Raw genomic sequence first — 25,451 nt, forward strand, 5'->3', positions numbered from 1 at the left:
TGAAGTTTGGGCACCTAGGTGGCTCAGTGGTTGAGCATCTGTCTTTGGCTCAGGTCATGATCCCAGGTCCTGGAATGAAGTCCTGCATCAGGCTCCCCAAGGGGGGCCTGCTTCTCTCTCTCTGTCTCTCTCTCTCTCTGCCTATGTCTCTGTGTCTCTCATGAATAAATAAATAAGTAAAATCTTTTTTAATAAATGGTGAAGTTCCAGTCAATCAGTTACATGACAACAAGAAAAAAGAATTTGCAGGTGTATTTAAGATTATGAATATATCCTTGTTGAAAACTTGAGACCCTTGGATGCACAGGACTCTGTCTCCGTGTAATTCCCAAACTTGGCCAAAGGCAGTGAAGTGTATGCTGGAAATACCAACTTTGGAAAGGTCAATCCTGGCTTTGAAAAAACCTAACTATGGTAACCAGCTAGCTGTGTGCCTGTGAGCAAGTTAATTAGCATCTCTGGGCCTCTAAATTTATAACTGTAAAATTGGTACAGATCTATGTACACAGAGCTTTATTGTGAGAATTAAATATTAATATGTGTAATATAAGTCTTATAAGTTGCATGATGGCAGTTTATAATTAGGCAGTGGCACCATTTGCTCTAGAAAGCTTAGATAAAAGCAGTCATGGTCCAGTAGGAATAGACTTTTCCCACAGACTTACTGAGCTTTCAGTATTGGAAGGTTTTTTTGGTGAATTTAAATTTTAACTTTTGGATCAGATATATTTACACAAACAATTATGTGTTTAATAAGAAAATTTATCTCTTAAAAGATTTCTTTTTTAATCTGGTGGGATTTGTAGACTATTTCCCATTGTTCTGGATGAAATAGGTAGCTCACCATAGTGATTTGCAAGAATCTTTGACACAGTTTCAAAAGGGCACTGAGCTCATTATAGTGCTTTAGGATCTTTAAATTTTTTTTCTTGCAAATCTGAATAAAAAATGTCTTGCAAAGAGAGAATAATACATTGTTTTACTGCTTTTTGATGGACTGCTTACCTATGTGTGTATGAGTGTGTATATGCACATGTGTGCATAGATTGACACCAGCAGGTAGTGCAAGCAACAGCAGATGCCCTTTTTACTACTGCAGTTGTTAACTGGTTTTTTTTTACCATAACAATATCTTGAGATACATGGCTCTTTTGCCCTCATCTCAGATGATATTTACTCAAACAATTCCATTGCCTTTTAGGAAAGCACAAGATAAAGCAAATAACTCAAGCCTCTGTGTGTGTGTGTGCGCGTGTGTTTGTGTGTCTGTGAATAGATTTACAAGAAATTTGTATAGAGGTGCCTGGGTGGCTCAGTGGGTTAAACATCTAATGCTTGATCTGAGCTCAGGTCTTAATCTCAGGGTCATGAGTTCAAGTCCTGTGTTGGGCTCCATGCTGGGCATGGAGCCTACTTTAAAAAAATAAATTTGCATGGGGTTAATTATAGTTAACAATGAAGTGAGAATATGGCAGCAGACCTAGATCTGCTGAAAGTAGGTTTTGCCTTAGCTCATACTTGTTGACTTGTTTTTAAACAAAAGAAAGTTGCTAGCTTTTTTTTTTTTTTTTTTAACTGTAGGGTCTTTCTGGCCATCTGATAGTTTTTGGCTTTTGCTCTCATCATAGGGGGCAAGTCCAGTTTTTAAGGTAAAACTGCTGATTTTTTTTGTTTGTTTGTTTTTGAGGGCAGCTACCTAAATCAGTAAGTAATGAAAACTGGCTTTTGTTTTAAATGTGGTCGAGATGCTACAGTAGCTCACTCTGTCTCTGGCTAGAGAGAGCCTCCAAGGTGAAGTCTTGTTCTAAGATGTATATGCTAGAACAATTGGTTTATTTTTCTCACTTTGGATAAAGATCGTATTTCCTAATTTTCTAGTCTTGGATGCGAGACATCTTAGTACCCATGTGCAGTACTCACGAATTTAATATGCTGTTGCTGTTCTTGATAGCCTGAGACCGAATTGTGTGGGAGTTCTTAATGTTGTCTGAAATTGTGATGTATTAAGAATCCACAGTTTCACTAACTTAAGCAAGGTCATGCTGCATTGCCAGCAGATTCATAATTACTGGGATTGGAACCATAGGAAAATAGAGCTGTACCAGTTTATAATCAGAGGACAGATAAGGCCATTAAAATTAACTTGAAAGGAAAATGCCTTGGTGCTAGGATGTTAACAGCTCCCTCTAGAATTAGGCTGCTTAGGTAATATTTACCAAATTACCACTATTTACTTTAATTTCAGCAGAAAAGTTACAATTTAAACTCTTCTATATTATCTCAATATATCTGTGAAGTCCTGAAACCCATTTTAAAATATTGGGGCATTTTAGTCTTAGGCCAGCCTTATTAGCATTTGGGTGGAAGATAAGTCCTTGAGTGAGCCATCTGTTTTCTGTGTTATGTGAGTGTCTAGGTTGAATTCTTCCTCTCGCTAATCCATGGTAATGTCCTTTGGGAAGCTGGTAAAAATGCTCTGAGCTTTCAGGAAGGCTGGCTTGTTCTGTAGTAATAGGATCTCACTAGTCTTCTGTCTCACAATTTGATCTTCCTCATTAGGGGGCAGTGAGGAGGACCTGTTTAATTTGACCTGAGTAAGTTGAGTGTTTAAATGAAAGGTCTTGCTGCATCTGGTGTGCTGCATCTGAGGAGACTAAGGGTAAGTCAGGAATTAAAATTTGGAGAGAAAACTTGAGAGGATTACAACCTTCTAAGATTCTCTCAGACCTTTACCCTGATGTGTGGTATCCATGCGGTTTTGTTACACATCAGATCTGAGATACTAAGAGAGCTCCTTTGGAAAGTCTGGTGCTCCTTGTTTTGATGCCAGAGTTGCAGTGCACAGCCTGTCTGAACAGACAGACATAACCAGTGCCCAAGAACAGAAAGTCCATCTGAAGAAACAACACATTTGCAACTTTATTGTGTGGGGGGAGGAGGAAAGAAGGGTGTTACAATGAGGGAAAGGGGGAGGTCTGTCTTTAAAAAAACAAAAATTGCACTCCTGTCTACCCCTCCCCCTCCTAGAGTAAACTTGTTTTCTTAATTCAGATTATTTCCTTTTTTTTTTTTTTTTTTTTTTTTGTTAGGAGATGAAGTTTATATAGGGGCTGTGTTTGGAGACATTGTGTCTTTTCAATTTGGTTTTTCTTTTTTTTAAGTATTACATTATTAGACCTCAGATTGCAAATAGTCTTGCTTGTCAGAGAGAACCATAGTGACCTGTTTCTGCTAACTGTGGGATTTAGAAAAGATTCATGCTGCTTTTGTCCTTTTTTATTTCATAAAACATTGCTACTGCTCTAAATGAAATAATAGATACACATCAATCAGCATAGTCACCTTTTATTGTTGATTCAACTACCAGGTTTTTACAGAATTCACTCTGCATTTTATTTGACTTGTACATGAATAGTCTCGGCAGACTTAATTATATTAGTGAAAAAGCACTTTCAACAAAATTATATGCTGACATCCCATAATTCATACTTACAGATTTGTGAAACAGATTTATGTAAATCTATCAAATTACTCTAGGTGACATTATTTTTTAAAATTGAGATTTCATTTAAATGGTATTTGTAGAAATTTTTCATGAAAAATTCTACATGAACTATCTTAAATACATCTCACATCAATTCCTTATAAGGACAGAACAATGTAACATTTGAACACCTTTGTTCTGTAATCTTTCTAGAACAACGGTAGGGACATGGGGAGCAGGATATATCTCCTCTAAACCCTAATTTCCTGAAATGCAGACGGTTGTTCTTTGTTCCTTAGCTCGTTTGTTCATTCAATGAACGTGTAGTTAATCTGTGTTAAGAGTTTTCTATGTCAGGAACTATGCTCCGTTTGCCTTTGCTCAACAGTTTAAAGCATGGTTTGGGGAGGTGATAATCCAAGTTGATTTATCACCTTTGTGTACTATAAGATAAAGGTATATAAGGGCCGTGGAAGAACTACGGCGTATTGAACAGTATGTACCGAGAGAAGGTTATGTCAGCAAAGAAAGTCTCAAAGGCTATGTGGGAGTTGGCCAGTTGGAGATGTGTATTTCAGGCATAGGGAACTGAATGTGCATTTTAGGGTATATGTAGAGCAGTAGTAGAAGTAAGCAAGAAGCTGATGAAGACCTTAGAAACCAGAGCATACTTGGATTTGTCTTTTTTTACATTTTTTAAAGATTTTATTTACTTATTCATGAGAGACACACAGAAAGAGAGGCAGAGACATAGGCAGAAGGAGAAGCAGGCTCCCTGCAGGGAACCTGATGCAGGACTCAATCCCAGGACTCTAAGATCACGACCTGCGCCAAAGGTAGATGCTCAACCACTGAGCCACCCAGGTGCCCTGTGATTGGATTTGTCTTTTAGGAAGGTCATTTGAACAACAGCATGGTGGAGGACAGTTGGTTTGGGAGTTCATAGGAGACTAGGGAAAGGGTGATGGTATTGTAGCACTAATTCTAGTTAGAATAATACATGAGGACCTGTGGTAATGTAGAAGGGGCTGGGGAGGAAGGGCAGATTTAGTTGGTAGAACTTGCACTGAAGTCAGTCTTACAAAGCTTTCCTATTAGACTATGAGTTACTCCTTCAAGTCTTGGATCAAATGTACCTTCTGGAGAGGCCCACTGATGATTCTATTTAAATAGCAGCCCTGACCCCACCCTGCCACACTCTTCTCTCTACTTCTCTTATCTCTTTAGTCCTTTTTTTTTTTTTTCCTAATACACTGGAGAGCTTGATCTTTTTTCTCCTCCTAGCTGGGTGTAGGGTGTTTTGTGTTTTTTTTTCCCCCAAAGATTTTATTTATTTTAGAGAAAGAGTAGCTAGTGGTGGTGGGGGGAGCAGAGGGGGAGGGAGGAAATCTCAAGCAGACTCCCTGCTGAGCACAGAGCCTGCCTCCACCCTTGGGGCTTGATCTTAGGGTCCTGAGACTGATCAAGACTGAGCCAAAACCGACAGTCAGATGCTTAACCAGCTGAGCCACCCCAGCATCCCAGGATGTAGGTTTTTATGAAGAGGAACTTTTTGTCTTTTGGGGATTAGCAGAAAGTAGACTGTCTATAATTGTTGAACAAATGAATGCTAAATGTTGGTGAGAAATATGTAGGATTTTTTTTTAATACAGAATTTCACTTTGCATAGTTCTGTTGAGAAGGATCTCCGTTATTAGTTGGATAAAAATTAATGTACCAGATTTATGATCAAGAATTATGGAGGTCTATTACCTGTACCTTTAAACCTGAGGGGGTAATTTGATATTCTGCACATCGGTAGTAATTTGAAATAGGAAAGACTAAATAAAGTGACCTTTGAATTAAATGGGTCCAGAAGATTGTGTATTTTTAATTAAAATATGCAATTAAATTTTTAATTAAAGTATGCTATTAAAAGCAATGTAGGTGGCAGGGGAACGGCTGCTGGCTTTGAATTACACACAGTTTGGGATAAATTGAAGTTTACTCTGTGTCCCACCAGCATTTTGTTACTGAAAGAACTCTTCCTGTTTTCCTCTTCCTGCCCTGACCCCCTCCCTTGTGGCTCTTGATGGGCCTTGGTCCCGTTCAGAGGCCTATGGAGTGCTTCAGCTCTGTGCTTTAGATCACTTGACTGTGGTTCTAAGTAGCCTGCTTCTAACTGTTCTCCTCATGACAGGAGCAGTTTGTAAGTGATTTTTCTACCTCTTGTGAAGAAGGGATCTTCTGGCATATATGTTGGATTAGAAAGGATGATGCAAAACAGAAGGCATTCACCCACACATTGTATAAAATATAAGTGCTGAAGTATGGTATTGACCTGGAGTTTTCAGTGCCCTGTATGGAGGTCTGAGGCCATGTGATTGCTCACATGGCTTTCTCTGTAGTCGGATTCTAGAATCCTTGCCGTTAGGAACAAGGATTGGATTAATGGTTCCAAAAATCCCTAAGAGCCTTGAGACAAGGTAGCTTGTAAGGATAGCCTGGGGACTAGTGATGATGTTATTCTCGATGTCCAGTTACTAGAAGGAATATTTTTTCACATTTTATTATTTTTTTAAAGATTTTATTTATTCATGAGAGAGACAGGGAGAGAGGCAGAGACTTAGGCAGAGGGAGAAGCAGGCTCCATGCAGGGAGCTTCATGTGGGACTCGATCCAGGACTGCAGGATCAAGCCCTGAGACACAGGCAGGTGCTAAACCGTTGAGCCACCCAGGCATCCCAGTTTTTTTGACTTTTAAAGACAGAATTTCTTTGTCTTGAAGGCTTTTTTGGGAGAACCTTAGCTTTGTCATTTTTGTTCGGTTTTTAATCACTTTGGGTTTCTTTATACTTGGAATTTAAATGTAGAGCTTTATAAATTTTTTTAAAGAAAGGATTCTTGGTTTGGGGATTATCAATATGCACGTTCTAATTTCAGAATGTTTGGAAAATTAGATTTGGATGGCATGGATAGATGATGCTTGGTGTCTAACTCTTCCTTAGTGGCTTATGACGATTACTAGCTGATGAATACAAGAGTGGGAAACACTGGACCCTGGCTAAATAATTTTGACTTGATATATCTTTTTATTTACTCTTGACTCAGGATAACCTGAAGTGAAGTAGTCACTATATAAGATGCAGTTTGTCATAGGATGAATAAAAGCATTGAAATTCATATATAATGAAACTGATATTTGCACATGAAGTATAGGAATTTGAGCTGTTTCCAGACAGTTTGTGATAGAACCCTCTTAGAAAATGCTTGCTTACGTTATACTTAATGCATATTGAAGATGGTCTGGGTTCATATATTAACTAGTTGTAAATTGAGTGCAGAAGAGCCTAGCATTTGAGAATCTTGGATTCAGATCCTGACCACTACTTTCCTACCTGCTTTTTTGATTTGAGGGAGCTGACTGACCTTGCCCAGTTTTAAAAATCATATTATGCATAATAAATAAAAGGCTAAAATTAAATAGTGAAACCATCACATAGCTGAAAGGTAAGAATGGGAGGAGTCTTGCCTATCTTGGTATCATCTGTGAAACATTTATGTATTGTAAGCATTCAGTAATAATACCTTAATGTAAAAATCTCAAGTTCCTAACTCCCTGTACCCCCAGTGATAACATGCTAATTCATCTGCTTTAGTGGATTTTGAAATGCAACCCCTTTGTGGCAAATACCTCCTTTCGTATTATCTTGCTTAGATTAATAGTAAAATTTGGTTAGTACAGACATGTTCTAATTGATGAGTGAGTGGTACATTTCCTAATAAAGCCACTAAGCAAATTAGGAAGTTTATGGAGGAGAGGTCATTTAGGGATAAAATATTGTCTGACTTTAGTCAATTTATGGGTGGTAGAAACTAGCCGTGATTTACTCTGGGGGGTAGATCAAGTGAAAGACCCGTTCAGTGGATGGACGGTCTAATGTGATGTTGATGATATTAATGCCTTTGGTTAAATACATAAAACCACTGTGTTTGTCATTCATTCATTTAGCAGACTTTTGAGTGCCTACCATGTGCTTAGGAGTAAGTGCTTAGAGGCCAGTCTGGCAGACAGCTAAGCAGGGAACTGGAAGGGTAGGCTTTTTACTTTATCTGGTGACCCAACTCCAGCAGGCACTGCTGTGCCTGAGAGTGACCTTCACAGGACAATAAACAGTCTATCTGAAGTGATGGCTAATCTGAAGGTTTTAGAGGGAAGACATTCACTTATATATGAAAGTGCATACATAAAAAAGACAGTCTTCCTGTCTTCCTGCAGGGTTTCTTCACATGCCCAGACCGTCAGCACATGGCTCCCTCTCAAGGGTCCCAGATTTGCAGCCCCAGATTATCTCTCACCATTAAAACTGTGATTCTCAACCTTGGATGCATGTTAGAATCACCAGGGTTTTAAAAACCTGGTACTAGTGCTTCATAATAGACCAATAAAATAAAAATCTTTGGGAATAGGACTCAAGTATTATTATTATTATTATTTTTAAAGCTTTGTAGATGATTCCAAGTGTGTGACCAAGGTTGAAAAAACACTTTGATTAATTGTGCTAAAATGCAGGTGTAAGGATAGTGCAGTAGATAGGAGAAATAAACTCCTAATGCAGTTACAATTGATGATTCTATTTTATTATAGAGTTAGCAATGTGACAAAACTGTACAACGTTCAGCTTGTCTTTCCTTTCCCCATTATATTTGTAGCATCTTCCTTATTTATTTTTTAAAAGATTTTTTATTTACTTGAGAGTGAGAGTGAGCGAGCTTTGGAGGGTGGAGGAAGAGAGAGAGAGAGAGAGAGAGAGAGAGACTGGAGCAGATTGCAACGCAAAGCCCCCAACAATGGGGCTTGACACCATGACCCCAAGATCACTTCCGGAGCTGAAATCATGAGTCAGATGCTTAACTGATGGAGCTACCCAGTGATCCCCTGATTTAATTTTAAATGAATACATGGAGACTCATTAAAATATAGTAGATATGTTATTTTTCTTTCTTTTTTTTTTTTTTAAGATTTTATTTATTTATTCATGAGAGACACAGAGAGAGAGGCAGAGGGAGAAGCAGACTCCATGCAGGGAGCCTGATGTGGGACTTGATCCCGTGGCTCCAGGATCATGCCCTGGGCCAAAGGCAGGTGCTAAACTGCTAAGTCATCCAGGGATCCTCTAGATATGTTATTTTTCTTTATCTTTTCACATGGATGATTTATTTCCATTGGTAGTGAATGTTCTCATCACTGCCTAAGCAACCTTGTTGGGTAAAAATTACTACCCTCATTTTGGAAATAAGGAAGTTATGGCTCAGAGAAGTTGAGTAGCTTCTTCAAAGTCCGAGAACTGTTAAAACAGCAGAGCAGATTAGAACTCTTATGTGTCTGTCTCCAAAGCTCATATTCTTTCTTTTATAAACTGCTTCCTTGAGCTGCTTTTGTGTTCAGCCCATTTGAATCCTGCTCAATGACAATAGAACTGCAGCACATTTCATAAGAGGGCACTATGCACGCGATAGACATACGGTAAATGTTGAATTTATTAAAAAGCTGAATGCTTAAAATACAATGGCTTCCCATGGAACTTTTAAAAAATAGAACTGTAAGTAAAAGAAAATCTCTATGATTAGTGTAAAGAAAATAATGGATTGAATTAGTTTTAGCTATTCCTTAAAAAAAAAAAAACAAACAATTTAGTAAGAGGGCATATGTTAGCAATTATTACTCAAATCTTTTTTTTTTTTTAATTGAGGTAAACTGACATATTAGTTTTGAATATTGTACAACATCCAAATTCTGATAGTGGTTCCAGAATACAACCACAAGTTTTCATGGTTATTTGGTACTATATTTAGTGTTCTCTTTTTTTTGTGTTGTTATAGGGAATGCTTTAGGGTAGCCAGAGAGGCTATCCTAAATACCTGTGTTCATAACCACATGCACCTAAAGTACCCCATCAAAGAAAAAAAAATCCCTATTTGCTCTGAAATTGATGGGGAAAAATATATATATTTCATAAAAAGTATTTGGACCTTTGCTGAGCATCTTCTGGGAAACTCAATTAGTTTGGTTTGACTTTAGTAGATTAAACCTTTATGTTCATTTTTGTCACCTACTCTACCATGGTATTTCTTACCTTTTGAAACTGAAAAACTTGCTTTTGGTTGAAAAATTGCGATATTTCGGATTGGCTTTACTTATGTGTGCATTCCTTTGATTCCAATCCCTTGAATATCTTCCATTTTGTTTGAGAGTTGGGACAAATTGGGTTAGAGAACTCAGATGTTAGGGAAAAACAACAAAATACTCCTTGTTAAGCTACTCTTACTTCAGAAATTGTGTTTTATTATTTTTGTTTATATTTTTCCTTCCTTTCCTGCATGTTCTCATTGGCTTGGATGTTCTCAGTGTAAATCTTTGTGTTCAGATTTCCATGTCTCCTTATTTAGGTCATCAGACCTTTTTTAGAAAATTGGATTCAGTTTATTTGAAGAGGCTCTCCTACAAAATGTACATGTACACATGCTTACACACATGCATGAGTGAACACACGATTCCTCACCTTTTAAATGGAAATAATTATTCTTGGTAAAGACTGTAAATTTGTCAGGGTACAATGTACAGAATACTGACAGATTCTTGGTTGATGCTGATGCCTTCGCCTTTTATGGGTAAAGAAAATGAAACTGAAAAAGTCGTGCCCGTGAAGCCCACTCAGCAGCTCGGCGGAGACTTGCACCCACTGTTTCTGAGGCTGAACGTTACATTTGCTGCTGGGTGCTCTGGCTCAGGCAGGATATGTTTGATGAGATGCTTTGGAGATGTGTGGGGGTTCTTTTGGTTGTTTTTTGTTTTTAAACGCACAGCTTGCTGAGTTCTAACTGATGTTTAAACTTGCAAATGTAGTAGACAGGAGGTGAAAAAAAGACTACATATATGTTTCTAGAAGAATTCATGTAGACTTCTTTTTACTATTGAGAAAATGTGCTGGTGTGAATGATAAGACCGTATGCCAAAATGAGAGTGGATCTCTGTCATCAGCGGTGTAGAACTAATATATGCCTTTTTCTCCTCCCCTTTCATTAGGGCAGAGCTTGGGATATGGCTTTGTGAACTACATTGACCCTAAGGATGCAGAGAAAGCTATCAACACCCTGAATGGATTGAGACTTCAAACCAAAACAATAAAAGTACGTTTTAAATTTTTTTATATCTACTTGTAAAACAGAGATTAAAAACAATTCAGGTTGTCTTGTAGTTCTTTTCCTTTGTTTCATGCTCAAGTAGACACTTCTCTGAGAGACCTAGCAGAATTTTTTGTTACATGTTGGGGGAAAATGTTCAGGAGTACTTTCACTCCTATATCAATAAAGGAACAGTAGCAACTCCTTTAGCTAAGTACTTTTTGAAGCCTGCTGAATTAAATCTCCTTCCTTTATAGTCAGTACTTCACATATAACTTGAGAAAACCCTGACCAGTTCTTTGAGCTTAGGGCTTGGCTGAGTTGTTCTGTGAAAGACCAGGTAATAAATAATGTTAGGCTTTGTGGGCCATGCAGTCTGTGTCACAACTTCTCAACTCTGCCCTTGGCAGGTTGAAGCTTCCATAGACAATAATGACATGAATGAATTGGCGTGGCTGTGATTTTAGAAAACTTTATTTATGGAAGCTGAAACTTGAATTTCATAGAATGTTCACGTGTTGCAAAATAGTCTTTTTTCTTTGTCCCAGTCATTTAAAAATGTAAAAATCATTCTTAGCTCAGAGATCATAAAAAACAACCGACAAGTTGGATGTGGTCCATGGGCTCTCTTCTGACTCTGCTCTAACTCTGAGGAGACTGTTTGGACATGCTTAGATGTCACACATGTTATTTTTCCTGTTATACTTTTCAAGGCAATTGGTCAGTAATTTGTGGATATTTTCTGGCTTTTGTGAATTTTCAAAATGTCAACATAAAAGTTAATATAATTTGCAGTGTAGATTTCCTTTCCTTTAGAAAATAAAAGGTTGGGGGTGGGGGGTGTGTGTCTGGGTGGCTCAATTGGTTAAGCGTCTGCTTTTGGCTGGTACTGGGATTGAGCCCTGTGTCAGCCTCCCTGCTCAGCGAGGAATCTGCTTCTCCCTCTGCCCTTGCCCCTGCCCCGTGCTCATGCTCTCTCTCTTTTTCTATCAAATAAATAAAATCTTAAAAAAAAAAAAAAGAAAGAATGAATTTGCTTCTGGCAAATGCTTAGTGCACATGCCATCAATTTTGCCTCTCCTGCCCAGTGCAGACATTGCCAATCAATCATGGCAGTCTTTCTCAGTTAGTCTAGATGTAGCACCCAAATATTTTTCAAAATAGTGTTCCAGACAACCTCTATCAATTGACTCAAGCTGGAACCTATTTTCCACCCTTGATTTAAGAAGTTGGCTCACACTATAGCCTGAAGTGGTAAGGGGAAGCTAGTCAAGGCTGACTATGGCATCCATCTTGCTTAGAGACTCGTCTAGAAGATTTCTGCTCATTTTTTCAGAAGTCTGGAAATGCAGTGTCATCTTTGTGCTTAAATGTTGCTTCTCTCAGAATTGTCAGCTTAAGGTAATTCATTAGCCCTGGGTAGTTTTGACATCTCATTCTTTATATTTATTGGCCCGTAGGAAAAATGCCTCCTAGTTCTGTCTCATTTAAAGGGAACTGTATGAGGAGCTCCCAGATATATTTGGATGTAAGATGTCCAAGAATTCTACATGTTTCTTGAGTAAGGAAATGTCTTTTGAAAATATTAACCCTTCAGCCAGAAAAAGAGCTGGTTGTTACGCTACCAGAATTTGAGGGAAAAAATTAGATTTCTTATAGTCTATAAGCACAAAGACTTACGATTGATACTTGTTTTTTAATCTGGATTGCTTTTTTTCAATTTCCATACTTCTCTGCACACTTTTTGTCACAAAGGTTAACTTTTTACTAGTAATATTAAGCACTATTACTATTGAGTAATCATCAAATGCTACTAAAAAAAAGACTTCTAATACCCAGTCACCTTCAGATTGTTTTGTGTGTTCTCTGTCCTACTGAAGATTTTTGTAGGCCTACCCATGTTAGATTTATTTTCAGAATTGCTGCTAATTTATCTTTGTGCTGGGGTCCTGAGCTGTGGTTAAGAAGAAATTGGAGTAGATCGCTCAAACCAGAGCATACTCTTCTCCATTCTAGAAAAAGTCACCCATAGCTGATTCTAGGGAAGTCCGTTCTTTTGCTGAGTTCTTTTGCAATAATGTCTACAAGAAGGCAGAAATGCAGGGGAAACGGGTTGCCAGAGAATGAATTTCCATGGCCTGCAAGGAGACCATTGATGACAGCTGCTTCCTCTTTGCCCATTGCCCGGCTTTCTCTTCAGGGCCCAGCTGCTCGGGCAGCATATGTAGAAGAAAGGACAGTAATGCCTTGTGGCTTTTAAACTGTGACATCTGCTACTTCTCTTCTGATTTTCTGAAATGGGGGTGGGAGTGGTGGGGAAGCAGCAGGCTACTTCTTTCCCCGCCCCCATTTGGTTCCTGTAAAAATATCAGATAACAGCTGGTATCCTCAATTTGGCCCAGATTTCTCTGAGAGGCAAAGCGGACCATTTTCCAAAACTACAGAGCACCATTTTTGTCTGTTTGTTCTTTGTGTGGTTTTTCTTTCTTATTTTCAGTGAGACATGTTTTATGTTCTTAGACAACATCTTGAGCCAGTTTTTTCCTCATGTTGGCTGCTTCAAGTACCTTTTGGAAGCTGCGTTTAAACCATTCCATTTCCTGGGATACTATTCCGTAAATGAGCCTTTTTATCCTTCTTGCAGTCCATCCTGGTGGTTGTTGTCTGGCTAAACTTACACACTTACCTCATGTTACTTCTCAGTCAGACGTCTCTTATTTTTCCCTACTCCTATACCATGTCATTTGACTTAACTTTGGAGTTGACCCAGCATTATCACTGCTTTCTATGGTGGTCAGATGGGCTCTTTACTGGCAGGCTGATCTTCTCAGTCTCTTTCACGCTGCTTTAGTTGAATAGCAGCCTCTCCCCATCTATGGGAGCCCATCTAAAGTTCTTCCTTCAGCCTCTGCCTGGCTGGGCTCTGCCCCCAATAAAAGAGTTGAGACCTTAGTCCGAAAAGAGTTTGACTAAGACCAGGCCCTTAAAGACAAAACTTGTATATTTAATATGTCAAAACTCTTTCCCTTTAGAAAGCTGTGGTAGACTAATTAATACATACATCATATACAAGTATACAACTGTGTTCTTCTCATCTTCCAAGCCATCTAGCATTTAGTGTGCATATGGTGGAATTCTTAGTAATTGGAATATTGAAACAGTGAATCAAGTGCTATGAAAGGTGGTTTATTTAGCAGTTTCTCGTGGGGCTTCCTAATAGCATTAGCCCAGTAGGGTTTTGTGCAATAGATGGAGAGTGTGTTGAATAATGACAAATATTCAGTATTTTTGCAATGAGTGAAGCAGAGTCCCTCAGGCACTGAGAAATTTTTAAGGCATTTATTCCTAAACTTGGTTGTATCGGATTCAGCAGAACTGAGTTAGAAATGCAGGTTCTGGGGCCCACTTCAGAACTATTGGGTTAGTGTCCAGAGGTGAGATGCAGGAATCTGCCTTTTATATGCTTTGTGATTAGTAACAGCAAGTCTAAGGCCTAGCATTACGAACCACCAAAATGTACCTTTTCTCAATAGGTGGGTTCTCTATTTGGTATTTTTGCATGCAAAGTTAAGTTTGTTTCCATTCTTTACCTTGATAATCTTCTTGTGGGTAATTCTCCTGAGCGTGCTGAATGATAGTTCAGCATTCAGAGTAAAAAGTAGTTCACACCATCTTCACTTTTTAAAAAGTATGGTTTAGGAATTAGAAAAACTTTAATACGTTCACCTTATGTTAGAACTGTATTTATTATAAGTAGCAGCATTCATAGGTGTAAATTTCAAAGTGATTAGTCTCTTCTCCTAAGGATCAGTATTTTCCTGATTGGGTCAATGTTTTGGCAGCTTACCTTGCTGGTGATGACACCATTTCTGAGCTACATGGGAGTCAGTCATGATAAAGCCTGCCCCATTGTCCCTGATACTGAGATGGTAAATTAAGTGTGAAGAATTAAAAATGTTTTTAACTTCTTATATTAGGAAGGATAGTGAAAAGATAGTTTGTGCATAGTTCAGGTGTGGATGGTGGGAATCATCTCAGACCACTGTGAAAAATTGTATACGGGGGGAATCTCATCAAGAGCCCTCATCCCCATGGGAACCCTTCGTTCTCAGGACCATTTGGCATCTTAGTGGTTGTGGTCACTGTGTTCAGTCCTCATGTTCTTTTTCTGTTTTGTTTTTAGGGGGTCTCAAGTACTTATAAAATCTAAATCAGTATATGAAACATTTATGGCTTCAAGCCAATACTACTCTCTCCCAAGGGAAAATGCATTTTTTTTTTGCCTAGGTTAATGATTATCAGACTTAAATCCATAATTAGTGGAGTAAAATACTGAATATTCCTTAAAAAATCTTATACATCAAGTACTGTGAATAGGTGATGGAGATTTTCTCCTCCCAGCATCACTCCCAACTTCTGCCTCTCCTGCAAGGGATGTAGGAAAGTGGGAGTTTTTATCTCAGGAATAGAAATTCATGGCTTCTCTGCCCTACTGAAGAAAAATCCCTATTTTTTGGAACTATTTGGAAATATTACCAGCATGGAAAAACTATCTTAATTTGGTTTTGACTAAAAAGATTCTTAATCATTCATACATAAACCAGCCTAAATTTCACCTTTGCTTAAAAGCTATTAATTGATACACATTAATGTGAAATTTCTTATATTAAAATAACCAAACCACCATTTAAGGTAATAAGGAGAAACTGTTAAAGAAATTGGATTACTAAATATGGATAGTATCTATTTCTTAAAGTGTTCAGGTAAAGAACAAGTAAGATAATAAACTTTTATTCTGAGCCATGTTGCTTTAAATTGTTAAATTTATATCTTTTCCTAACCTATCCTTTTTCTAGTAACTGTGGTATTCACAGACTTCTTTTGTACTTGTTTGGCATGAACTATATCCTTAATATAAGAGAAATATAGAACTACATTTCAGAAATTTTAGTCTTCCTGACATTGATAAAGTGACTTTATTGGCTGTGTGCTCTTGGACAAGTCTTTTAATCATTAAAGTTTCCATTTTATCTGTAAAATTTATTCATCACTGAGTATGTATATTACCTGCTTTTTAAAAAAAATTTTTTCCATGTTCTGCCAAGTTGTGTATTATAAGAAAAGGTGTAACTATTTAATAAATAGTTAATGAACTCATGGTTATCATAGAATGATTTAGTTAGTAATAAAATGCAGGACCCTATCCTGAAGACAGCAATTTTAACTGTTTCTCTTTATCATTGTTGAAAATTTAGCAGCCACAGTAAAATTTGCTTTGGGAAACAGTTCTCTAGCTCAAATGTGTTTTTGGTACAGAATTATTGGGAAGGGGATTGGTTCTCATTTATCATTGTAAATCCTTCTTTTATAAAATTTAATTCTGAAATGCTGCATAAATCATAGATTCTTCACTGTAGAGAAGGAAATAGCATGGAAGTAGAAATACAAGTGAGGTTAGGCTTGCCACCTGGTAGGTGCTCTTTTAGAATATCTGCAGCACCATTTTGGGATGTTTGAGACAAGTGAGTTTCATAATAGCAATAATGCTGAGAGTTCACACTTTTGTAGAGAAGTTTGAAAGCAGACGTTCAGGGAACCACATAGAATTAGCTAGAGTGGTAAGCAAGGGGAGAAATGCAGAAAGGAGCCAGAGAGCACTGAGAGATTAGAAAATGTGGGTGTGCCATGCCAAGGTTTTATATTATAGGTGAGGGGAACCACCAAAGAGTTCTGAGCAGGGTAATGATGGATTGGACTTAAGTATTTGTTAGGAAGGGAGGATCTGTTTGTTGTAAACTCCATGTCTCTCTGAGCATCCCAGGCTAGCCTAGTGTTCTTTTGGCTTATACAAATCGATTTTATTTAGGTGTTTGTGGAAATGTGGGCTTTACAAACTTAAAAGCATCTCCTGTAAAGTACTCCACATTTTAGTACTGCTGCATATAGATCATTTACCTTTTACTTTGACCAGTTTTGGAAATTTTTAAAGTAATAATCTGAAGGACAGGCTTCAAATTAACAAGTTTTGAGATGTCTGACCAGCCAAATAACACTTTAGGTTAACTTTTGTTTGTGGAGGGACAAAAAAGTGGGAAAAGTGCCTGCCAGGAGTGGAAGTGAGAATGGTAGGTGAGTGAATAATTTCTTTACCTTTTTAAAAAAGACTAAATGTATTGTAACTTCATTTTTAACCCATGGCCTGGAACTTTCTGAAGACATGTGCCAGGTTTTACCAGTATATTGCTGCATCTGATTATCAGAAGTTCTTCAATGCATTTAAATAAAACTCTTACATCTATATTGAGTCCAGGTTATATAGTTTTTATTTGACATAAAGAATAAGATTTTTAAAATAAGGTATTAGTTGTATAATGCGTATCATGTGTTTGCAGAATACTTAACTTGTGAGCTTGAAAAAAAAATTTTTTTAATGCAAAACACCATAGGTTTTTACTTACTTTGGGTGGACTAGAGAGTGTGGGTAGGTAACCTAGCCTAGTCTTGAACTTCAATGTCCCAATTCAAGCCTGTTTGTGTTATGCCTGCGTCTTCCAAGCTCTCTTCATAGTAGAAATGACATTTGAAGAATTCCAGAGAGCAATAACTTGGCATTATCTGAATGGTTTTTCTATAGATAATGTTTTCATGGTTGCTGGAGCAAAGGCTGAGCCTGCACAGAAGGATGGGTGAGGAGGAAGGTCCTGGTGGTAGTGTCTGCTTCCTTCCTGCCTGTCCCTGCTTGTGAATCACAGGGCAGGGTGGTGGTAGGGGGGGAGGAGGGGAGTGTCTCAGGATTGAATCCATCTTTCTTAGGAGGGAGTTCATAGATGATTATATTATCCAAGCCTCTACTTTTTCTGCCTGTTTCATAAATGTGTATCAGCAAAGGCATTTCTGCTTGGCACTGTTAACACTTCATTTCTCCTGCTCTTTAAGGGTACGGTAGGGCAGGGCTTGTTGTCTTTCATTTGTGATTTGGGAGAAGTACTATGAGGTAGTTTGGTGGCTTCTATCTGATCTACCAAGCTACCTTGAGAGTTTAAGATAGGTATGCTAACTTCTGAAGAAGGGTGCCTTAATTTCTTGCTCTACTTTTCATAGTAGTTGCATAGGACTTTTATCTTTTTACTTGTCTGGATTTATGCAAAAACAATAGTTTCTTGTAGGCAAATATTCCTCCTCCCACCCTTTTAAAGATTTTATTAGAGAGCACAAGAGGTAAGTGGGAGATGCAAAGGGAGAAGCATACTCCCCACTGAGTAGGGAGCCTGATATGAAGCTTAATCCCAGACCCTGAAATCCTGACCTGAGCCAAAGGCAGATGCTCAATAGACTGAGCCACTCAGGTGTCCCAGGCAAATACTCCTTTGACCAGAGAAAGGCAGGTCAGGTTAAGGGACTTGTTCTCAAACACAGTACGGCTAACGGTACCCTAGGAACAGAAATGTAAGATCATGTCAGGTGATGCTGGTGGCTTTTATTGTGTTCTTTCCACCTCATATTATTGATATTCAAATGTTTTCCTATGAAACTGGTTATAGGTACTGCCACAAACAAATGGAATATTTCCTTGGGGACCTTAATTTGGGTCTTTTACTGTCTTGAGACTTTCTGGATCAGATCTGTTAGGTGTGAGGAAGTGGAACTGTTGTTAGCAGTGGAAAAACTGTCTTTTGTCTGAGTGCTGGAGACAGCCATACCTCCAGGTTGAGAGGAAAACTGATGTCTGGAGGTCATGTTCAGCAGATGGGCAAGTCCACATAGATTTAAGTATTTTGATGGTAACTGGAAAGTAAAGGAATTTAGTAACTCTCTGGATCTCTGTTCTATAGGAGACTACCCATTCAATAATGTTTTTCTGGTAGGTTGTGGCAAGCCTCAGATGCAAGTTTACAAGTTACAGAAAGTGCGTTTGTCATTCTTTAAGTTTGTGTGTACTCTTTACAAAAGCGTGTTTGGTCCATTTTCTTTTACCTCTGCCATATTATCCTGTCATTGCCCTTATCATCAGTTCTAAGCCACAGATACTACATCAGACTTGTGGGGGTTTTCTTTGGGAAGCTTTTTGATATACTGCTTATGATGAAGCAGGAAAGAGGGCTGTGTTTTGAAAACTGTACAGGTAGTCTGTTACTTGTGTGTCCCCACCCCAAATGAGAAGCACTCATTTGAAGGTTGCATCACTACCTTGAGCCACAGACCTGTATTTATGTCCTACTCTCTTGGTTTAGCTTTCTCATTTGTAAAATGGTGGGGATGGTAACCACTACACAGTTACTGTAAATCATGTGATTTAACATCTAGAGGTAGAAAGTACTTGTGTTGGCCTGTTACTTTCAGAAAGAGAAGATCAAGAATATTAAGTTGTTTTTCAGTCTTTTCTAAAAAGTGGTATTTTGAAATCAAGCTGGGGAAGAGTTGAAAATTGCTACTTTTTCTCTGAAGAAAGTAGTCACCCTATCTAGTTTGTTGGTTTAATTTTGTTGGATATTTTAAAAACTATAGTTACCTCGTGCTATAAAAAAGTGGGTTGTGGACAAAAATCAATAAATCATGCTAATGTGCTCTATTTTTTGGTCATTAGTATAAAGTTACCTCATCCCACAGGAATGAGAAGTATAATCCTTCCTGCATAGGTTCTGGGATTGCTAATGAGTCTTAAAATGACCCTCACTGACCTTCAGGTTAGTAGCGGGAGAAGGGCAAGGAAAGCAGAGTTACCTGCATGGTCCTGGAAACCAGTCATCCAGAAAATGCTTTCATTTCCACAAATTTGTTAAAAGACTATTCAGAAATTTGACTATTCCTGCTTGTTTCACCCCAGCAACCCTGTCTATATACCTAGAAAGATTCTGGAATCATTGAGAGTGGCTCTGACCTCATAGAATTAAGCACAGCAGCCTTTTGCACAGACCAGCCAAGCTGATGAACTCCTATCCAGCTGAGCCCCATCTAGTCAGGCTGATTTTTGGAATTACCTTGGAATGAGTTATATGGGCTTTGTTTTACTTTTACATTTTAGTATTTGTTGGTGATTTACATTCATATATACTTTACTTTCAAGCTACCTGTGAGTTTTTTACTCATTTGGAAACCAATATTGATGGGTGATAAGGAGAGCTTGACACTGTAATTTTGATGAGCTAGTTTCTAGGAATCCTGAATATGCCCTGGAATTGGAGGATTACCTATTTAAAATCCTTCTATATGAGGAACTGCCAGAACATTAATGTTCATCAGAATCCCTGTAGTGAGGTGGTTGAAAAAATGTATATTTCTGACCCTAATCAAAACTTACTGAATCTGATTATCTGCTGAGTGAGAGCAGAGATTGTATTTTAACCAGTCATTACCGGTGATTGTTAATAGGTTGATGGTCTGACCTGAGGACCATCGTTTGGTAGATCCTAGTGATTTTGAACTTGGATAGGTTTGTGGTGCTTGTTTCAAAAACAAATGTACATGTAAATAAAATTTTCATTTGTGGGTTCTATCGTAAATTGTCTGTAATACTTGTGGTTAACAGATGTACTTTTATAATGCTGGATTTACCTAAATAATAACATTTTCTTTGTCTCTCTCTCAAAAACACACACACAGGGTACTCATTTTCAGAGCATTTTAGTGTCATTAAATACTTCTAGCATTACAAGTACATAAATGTCATTTAATATTTGATTCTGAGGGTAGAGAGTTTGCAATATGGTTCTTCTGGGGCTCATTCATTTAAAATGGGTATTTCATATTAGTATAGAGATTGGGAGTTGAATTATATGATTCAAGATGGGTTGTGAATCAGAATATGGAAGTTGCTTTTAAAAGGCAATATAAATTTATTTCCTATTAATAGGCTCCCAACCACACCTCTTTTTTCCCCTCCCCAGTATTTGGTTGTTTGAACTTTGCTTGTCAGGGTTTGAATAAATGGGAATTTGCTCTTTTATCATAAAGACTCCCCCAGATAACATGTTATAAATATTTAAAGTAAAAAAAAAAATTTACTGTATATTACCTTAATTTAGAAACCTTTTGACCTATTTGGCAATTTTGTCCCAAGGCTGTGTGAAGGCAGTGCATACTGTCACCAAAAGGCTTAGAATGGCTCTGTTCTCAGATTTGCAAAAATGGGTTAATAAGTAATTGTCATCAACTTACAGGATTTTCCATAGTGTTCTTCATTAACCAGTGTCTTGGGGGAATTGTGAAATATGCATTGTCTGCACACTGCTGGCGCACAAAGTCAAATGAGCTGTGAAGGTGAGGGCTAAAAACACCCCTCTCACCTTTGTACTTTGTCCTCTGAGTATTAAAGAACATTGATCTACCAAGTGGCAAAGGGGGTACTATTTGGTGGTTTAATTACAGCCAGTGAATGTTATTGATGCTATCAATCAGCAAGACCCAGGGAAAGGGCACGGTGCCAGACCATTCGGTGCTCCCGACAGTGTAATTAAATACTGCAGGACTGGATTCTCAAGGTAAAGTGAGGTGCTTCCACACATCTGAAGCAAGAGAACACTTTGTCTTGCAGCACAGGTAAACGTGGTTATCGTCTCCGACTGCTCCTCTTTAAATTTTTGGAGGAGTCTATGAATGGCAGTGATACTGTCTGTTCATTGTGTACAGGTAAGGTTGTCCATGTTTTCCTTAAAACCCTCTTTCTTGTAAAATCTTCACAACTGTCATACAAAAGCCTTTAGGAATATAGTAATTACTTTCTGTTAAAGCTGTTTGGGGGATATACAGCTCAGGTGTCTAATAGATATTTGGAGAATGAGGGATTGTCTTTGAATGAGACTATTAGTCCTGCAAATCAGTTCATTTAAAAAAGCTTTCCCTGTGATTATTCTCTAATGTCTAATCATGTTGAGAGAAAAATATCTTGGTAGGTTGAAGTTATAAAACATTCAGCAATATTTCAGGGGTTATTCCTTTTAAATTATCTATTGAATAAATTTTTCATCATTGTATAACTTATGTCAGGTCCACAAAATATATGTAGGTAAAACTTTTTTTGGCTCTGGGGAAGACTTATAATAACATTCATATTATCCTTTTTTTCCTTTTCTCCTATGTTATCCATGTGTTTCACACACAAATTTTCATCTAGGTCTGTTTGAGAGACAAATGCCATAGGCAACCGAAAGTTTTGTTCCAGTCATTTTATTTAAATGATGTATAGTTTATACTCATTAAGGCTTACCCAAGACAGGCTCCCCTTGAAAGGAAGTGTTTTCCTTTTTGTGCATATATGTGTGTACATATACACATACACACATTAGATTCCTGACAGTTGGGTTAAATCAGGCCCGAAAACATTTCTTAAGTGTTTTCGGTTTAGTTGTAATGTAGGTATGGGTTACAAACTGTTTTTACATTTACAACAGGTGTTTGAAGGAAGATTGTTAGAACTTTCCCTTGGATGTTTGAGGATAATTTTTAAAGAACATTAAAGGTTTAGTAAAAGTGGTTACTTCATCTTCAAGAGTCTAATCCCATTAAGGCCTTTTATATTATATGGAATCATAGCAAGTTCAGCAGTTAGTTTCCAAGTTTGTATAGAAGAGCATATGATTTATTTATTTAGTTTTTAGGGCATATGCTTTAAAAGTTATTAATGTCCATCATCCCTGTGCTTTTTTTTTCTCCCCCCTGACAAAGATATCAAATGTAATATTAAAAAAGTAATTGCAAATTGTTTTTTAAAGACCATACAGTCTTGGATACGGCACATCTGTGAGTAATGGAGTACTTAATTCTCCAAGTGTTTTGAGTGTCTAGTATGACCCAGTCAGCCTTGCTAAAAGGTTGGAGCCATGCTAAAATATGACAAGATGTCTCCCATCCAAGTACTAACCAGGCCCAACCCTGCTTAGCTTCCGAGATCAAACGAGATCGGGTGCGTTCAGGGTGGTATGGGTCATTGTGTAGTAGTGAGAGATAGCACTTTATATGATTTTTTTTTTTTTTTGGATGTATGATAAGCTAATGCAGAGCACAGTGGGAATGGTTATGTTACTGGCTGTCGAGAAGCCTCTTCAATGGTTTCAGAGGTGATAGGGTTTTGCAAAATGGGGTTTATCTCCTAGAGAAAGAAGACAGGTATTACACATGAACGAATGTCTCATCCAAAGGTAGAGAGGCCTTTATGTGACATGTACTTTTTAGAAGAAACTTATACTTGGAAACTGTATACTCATTCTGTCAAATATTAACCTTCTATGAAAGTGATTGATAAGACAATTTAATTAATCCTACCCCCATAGTTTACATTTATCCTTTTTTAGTGAAGATCTAATTCACAAAAGGAACTATAGCAATGAATTTTATGCAGATTAATTCATTTGTTCATAGATACCTCTCTGCCTTGTTCTGCAAAGATCCATGGTAACCTGTGAGACTCATTTAAGATATTTAAAGATGGTACCAAGATGAAATTTCTCTGTGGAGTATTTAGTGTACACACAGAAATAGGATCATTATATTTTCATTACTGTATGTATAAGTAGGTCAAAGAAGACTTGGATTTCTGAACCAACATTGCGGCAAAGCAGTTTTTCCTTTAGTTATAGAAAAAAAGGGAACTTATTGTAGATGGTATTTAAATTAGCTTTTAAAATTGCCACACTGATTTTGACTATTCCACTCACCTAGCTTATGGGAAAATTATCTCCACATTGTATATGTATTTGACCTACACGTATACATTTCTGTGGACTGTCACTCCCTGCTTATAAAAGCTTCATTGTGACATTTACAGGTTCCAGAATCTGCTCCAGCTTGCTATTACAGTGTTTTCTTTGTTTTGCAGAGATTCTTTTAGCTGGGCTCCTCATCCTTGAGTATGCAAGTCAAAGTCTTACCTCCTGCCTTGGGTCATTCTCTGCCTATACTGCTCTATACTACTACTTGGCCATAAAAGCATTCGGTTTTTACTGTACATTACCTCTTTGGTGGTCTGCTCTCAGAGGGCAGACATCTTTGTGTTCAGAACGATTCACAAAATAAGCATTTATTTAAAATTTTTGAATGAGGAAGTTTCTATATATTGCTTATAAGGAATAGTGAAGATGTGCTCTGTATGCTCAAAGATAGGAATATTCACATTTAAGTGAAGCCAAAAGTGAAACTGACACTTTCTGATAGGTGTTACAATTTATTGAAGACACTGTCGAGTGAAGGATATATAAAAGACTTACCTGCTTTTTCTTTTCTATAGTTAATGAGGATTTAACTGTTGTTTTCCTTTTATGTGTGATTTTCTACATAACCTGCATCAGCCTTGTGTCTTTGTCCTCTGTCATTTTCATGTGTTCCTTTTTTTCTCTTAGACCTTAGATGGGGGTATGTTCAAGCCACAAATTTGGCTCCTTGAGAACCTCCTCCCTTTTCTACACAATACCAACCAGTGTTTGTTGACTTTTATTGTGAAACAGCTCCAGTTTGCTTCTACTGAGTACTGTGGAGACCTTTTAGGTTTAACTCTCTAACTCAACATTTTAATCTGTTGGCAGTGCTTTAGATCTACTAGATGGCCCAGTACTACATAAATTATATTTTAAGTTTATTTTTGGAGGTAAAATTGTAACAGGTAACTTGATAGCATGGCTTTTGTTGGAGATTGCATCTGATCAAATTTCAGAATCTTGAAAGAATCCTTAAGAAGCTACTACTGGAGAATGGTTTTCTAAGAATTGAATGAGTACGTCTATCTGTCTGTAAGCCAGTTTAACTTGTCTTGTTTCCAGTGAAGCACAGAAAGCCAGATTGTTGGACAAGCATCACACCTTCTAATCATCTTGCCTGAGAGGTACTTCAGCAGTAGCCCCTGCAGGAGGCCATGGAATATTTTCATTCAGGAGGAACTGGAGTGCCTGGTTGATGAGTGGGGCTATGAGATAGTTGCACATGTAAGAATTAGTTTCAACCCTCTAGGAACTTACAGCCTAATAACGTAAAAGCTTTGTAAGTGAATTGTCGTACTGTTACCCTGGGAAGATGCTTTGAGGTAGTTTGCTGCTCTGGCAATGTTGAAGAGGCCCCAGACACATCTGAGTATTGAGCACTAAGTACTGAGATTTCCTTTTTTTTAAGTCTCTGTAATGTCCTGCTAGTATACATAGTGATAGTGTCCAAAATGAAAAATTCACAGTACTCCTGCCAGTATTTTTTTTCTACTGTGAAATCACATTGAGTCATTAGGTACTGATTTACTGGTGACTTGTAACCCATCCCACATTCAGAAACATACATGCAACCCTAATCTGAAATTAGGCACTGTTCCCCGAAGTCCATTTATTATTTCTGCCACTGTCTCCCTGAAATAGAGATGATTCTCTGTTTCTCCTCTGTTTCTCATTTTGCATCTAACTTTAGGCTCTAACAGATCTTTATGAGAGAGAATAAGGAAGTGGGAGGATTTAATATGCAATAGTTGGGTTAGAGAAATAAAATGAAGTTGGTGTTTTCTATCAGCCCGCTTAAAGATGCTGGTTGTTGACCCTCTGTATGATAGTAAGACAGCCTTTCCTCAAGCATCAACCAGGCTTTGGGCTTTCTAATACACTCCTCGGCCATTGTCTTACAGAATACTTGGAATATTGTATTGTAATATTGTACTATAGTTAGTAAGGGTTAATTTTGATAATAACTGCCAGGATTTGGGAGAAGCCTTATTTTATCTTTGAACTATTTTTCGGTTAAAGTGCATAATCTTTCTTGTGCCAAAAGGCCTCCTCTGTGTCTTCCTATGTCTTCTCAGAGATAGTTATATTTGAGTTTCTTCTTTTACAAATTGGAGATG

General features: G+C 37.7%; 1 protein-coding gene across 36 annotated transcripts in view; it reads left to right on the forward strand.

The window, feature by feature from the left end:
• ELAVL2 (ELAV like RNA binding protein 2) overlaps nt 1-25,451 on the forward strand; it is a 166,791-nt gene that overhangs the window by 116,358 nt on the left and 24,982 nt on the right. For all 36 annotated transcript variants that reach the window (XM_072728143.1, XM_072728149.1, XM_072728150.1 and 33 more), the window contains one exon: nt 10,551-10,654. In XM_072728143.1, coding sequence (XP_072584244.1) covers nt 10,551-10,654 — 104 coding nt within the window. The remainder of the gene's footprint in view (nt 1-10,550; nt 10,655-25,451) is intronic.

The sequence above is a fragment of the Vulpes vulpes genome, chromosome 12 (assembly GCF_048418805.1).
Source record: "Vulpes vulpes isolate BD-2025 chromosome 12, VulVul3, whole genome shotgun sequence".
Taxonomy (NCBI): Eukaryota; Metazoa; Chordata; class Mammalia; order Carnivora; family Canidae; genus Vulpes; species Vulpes vulpes.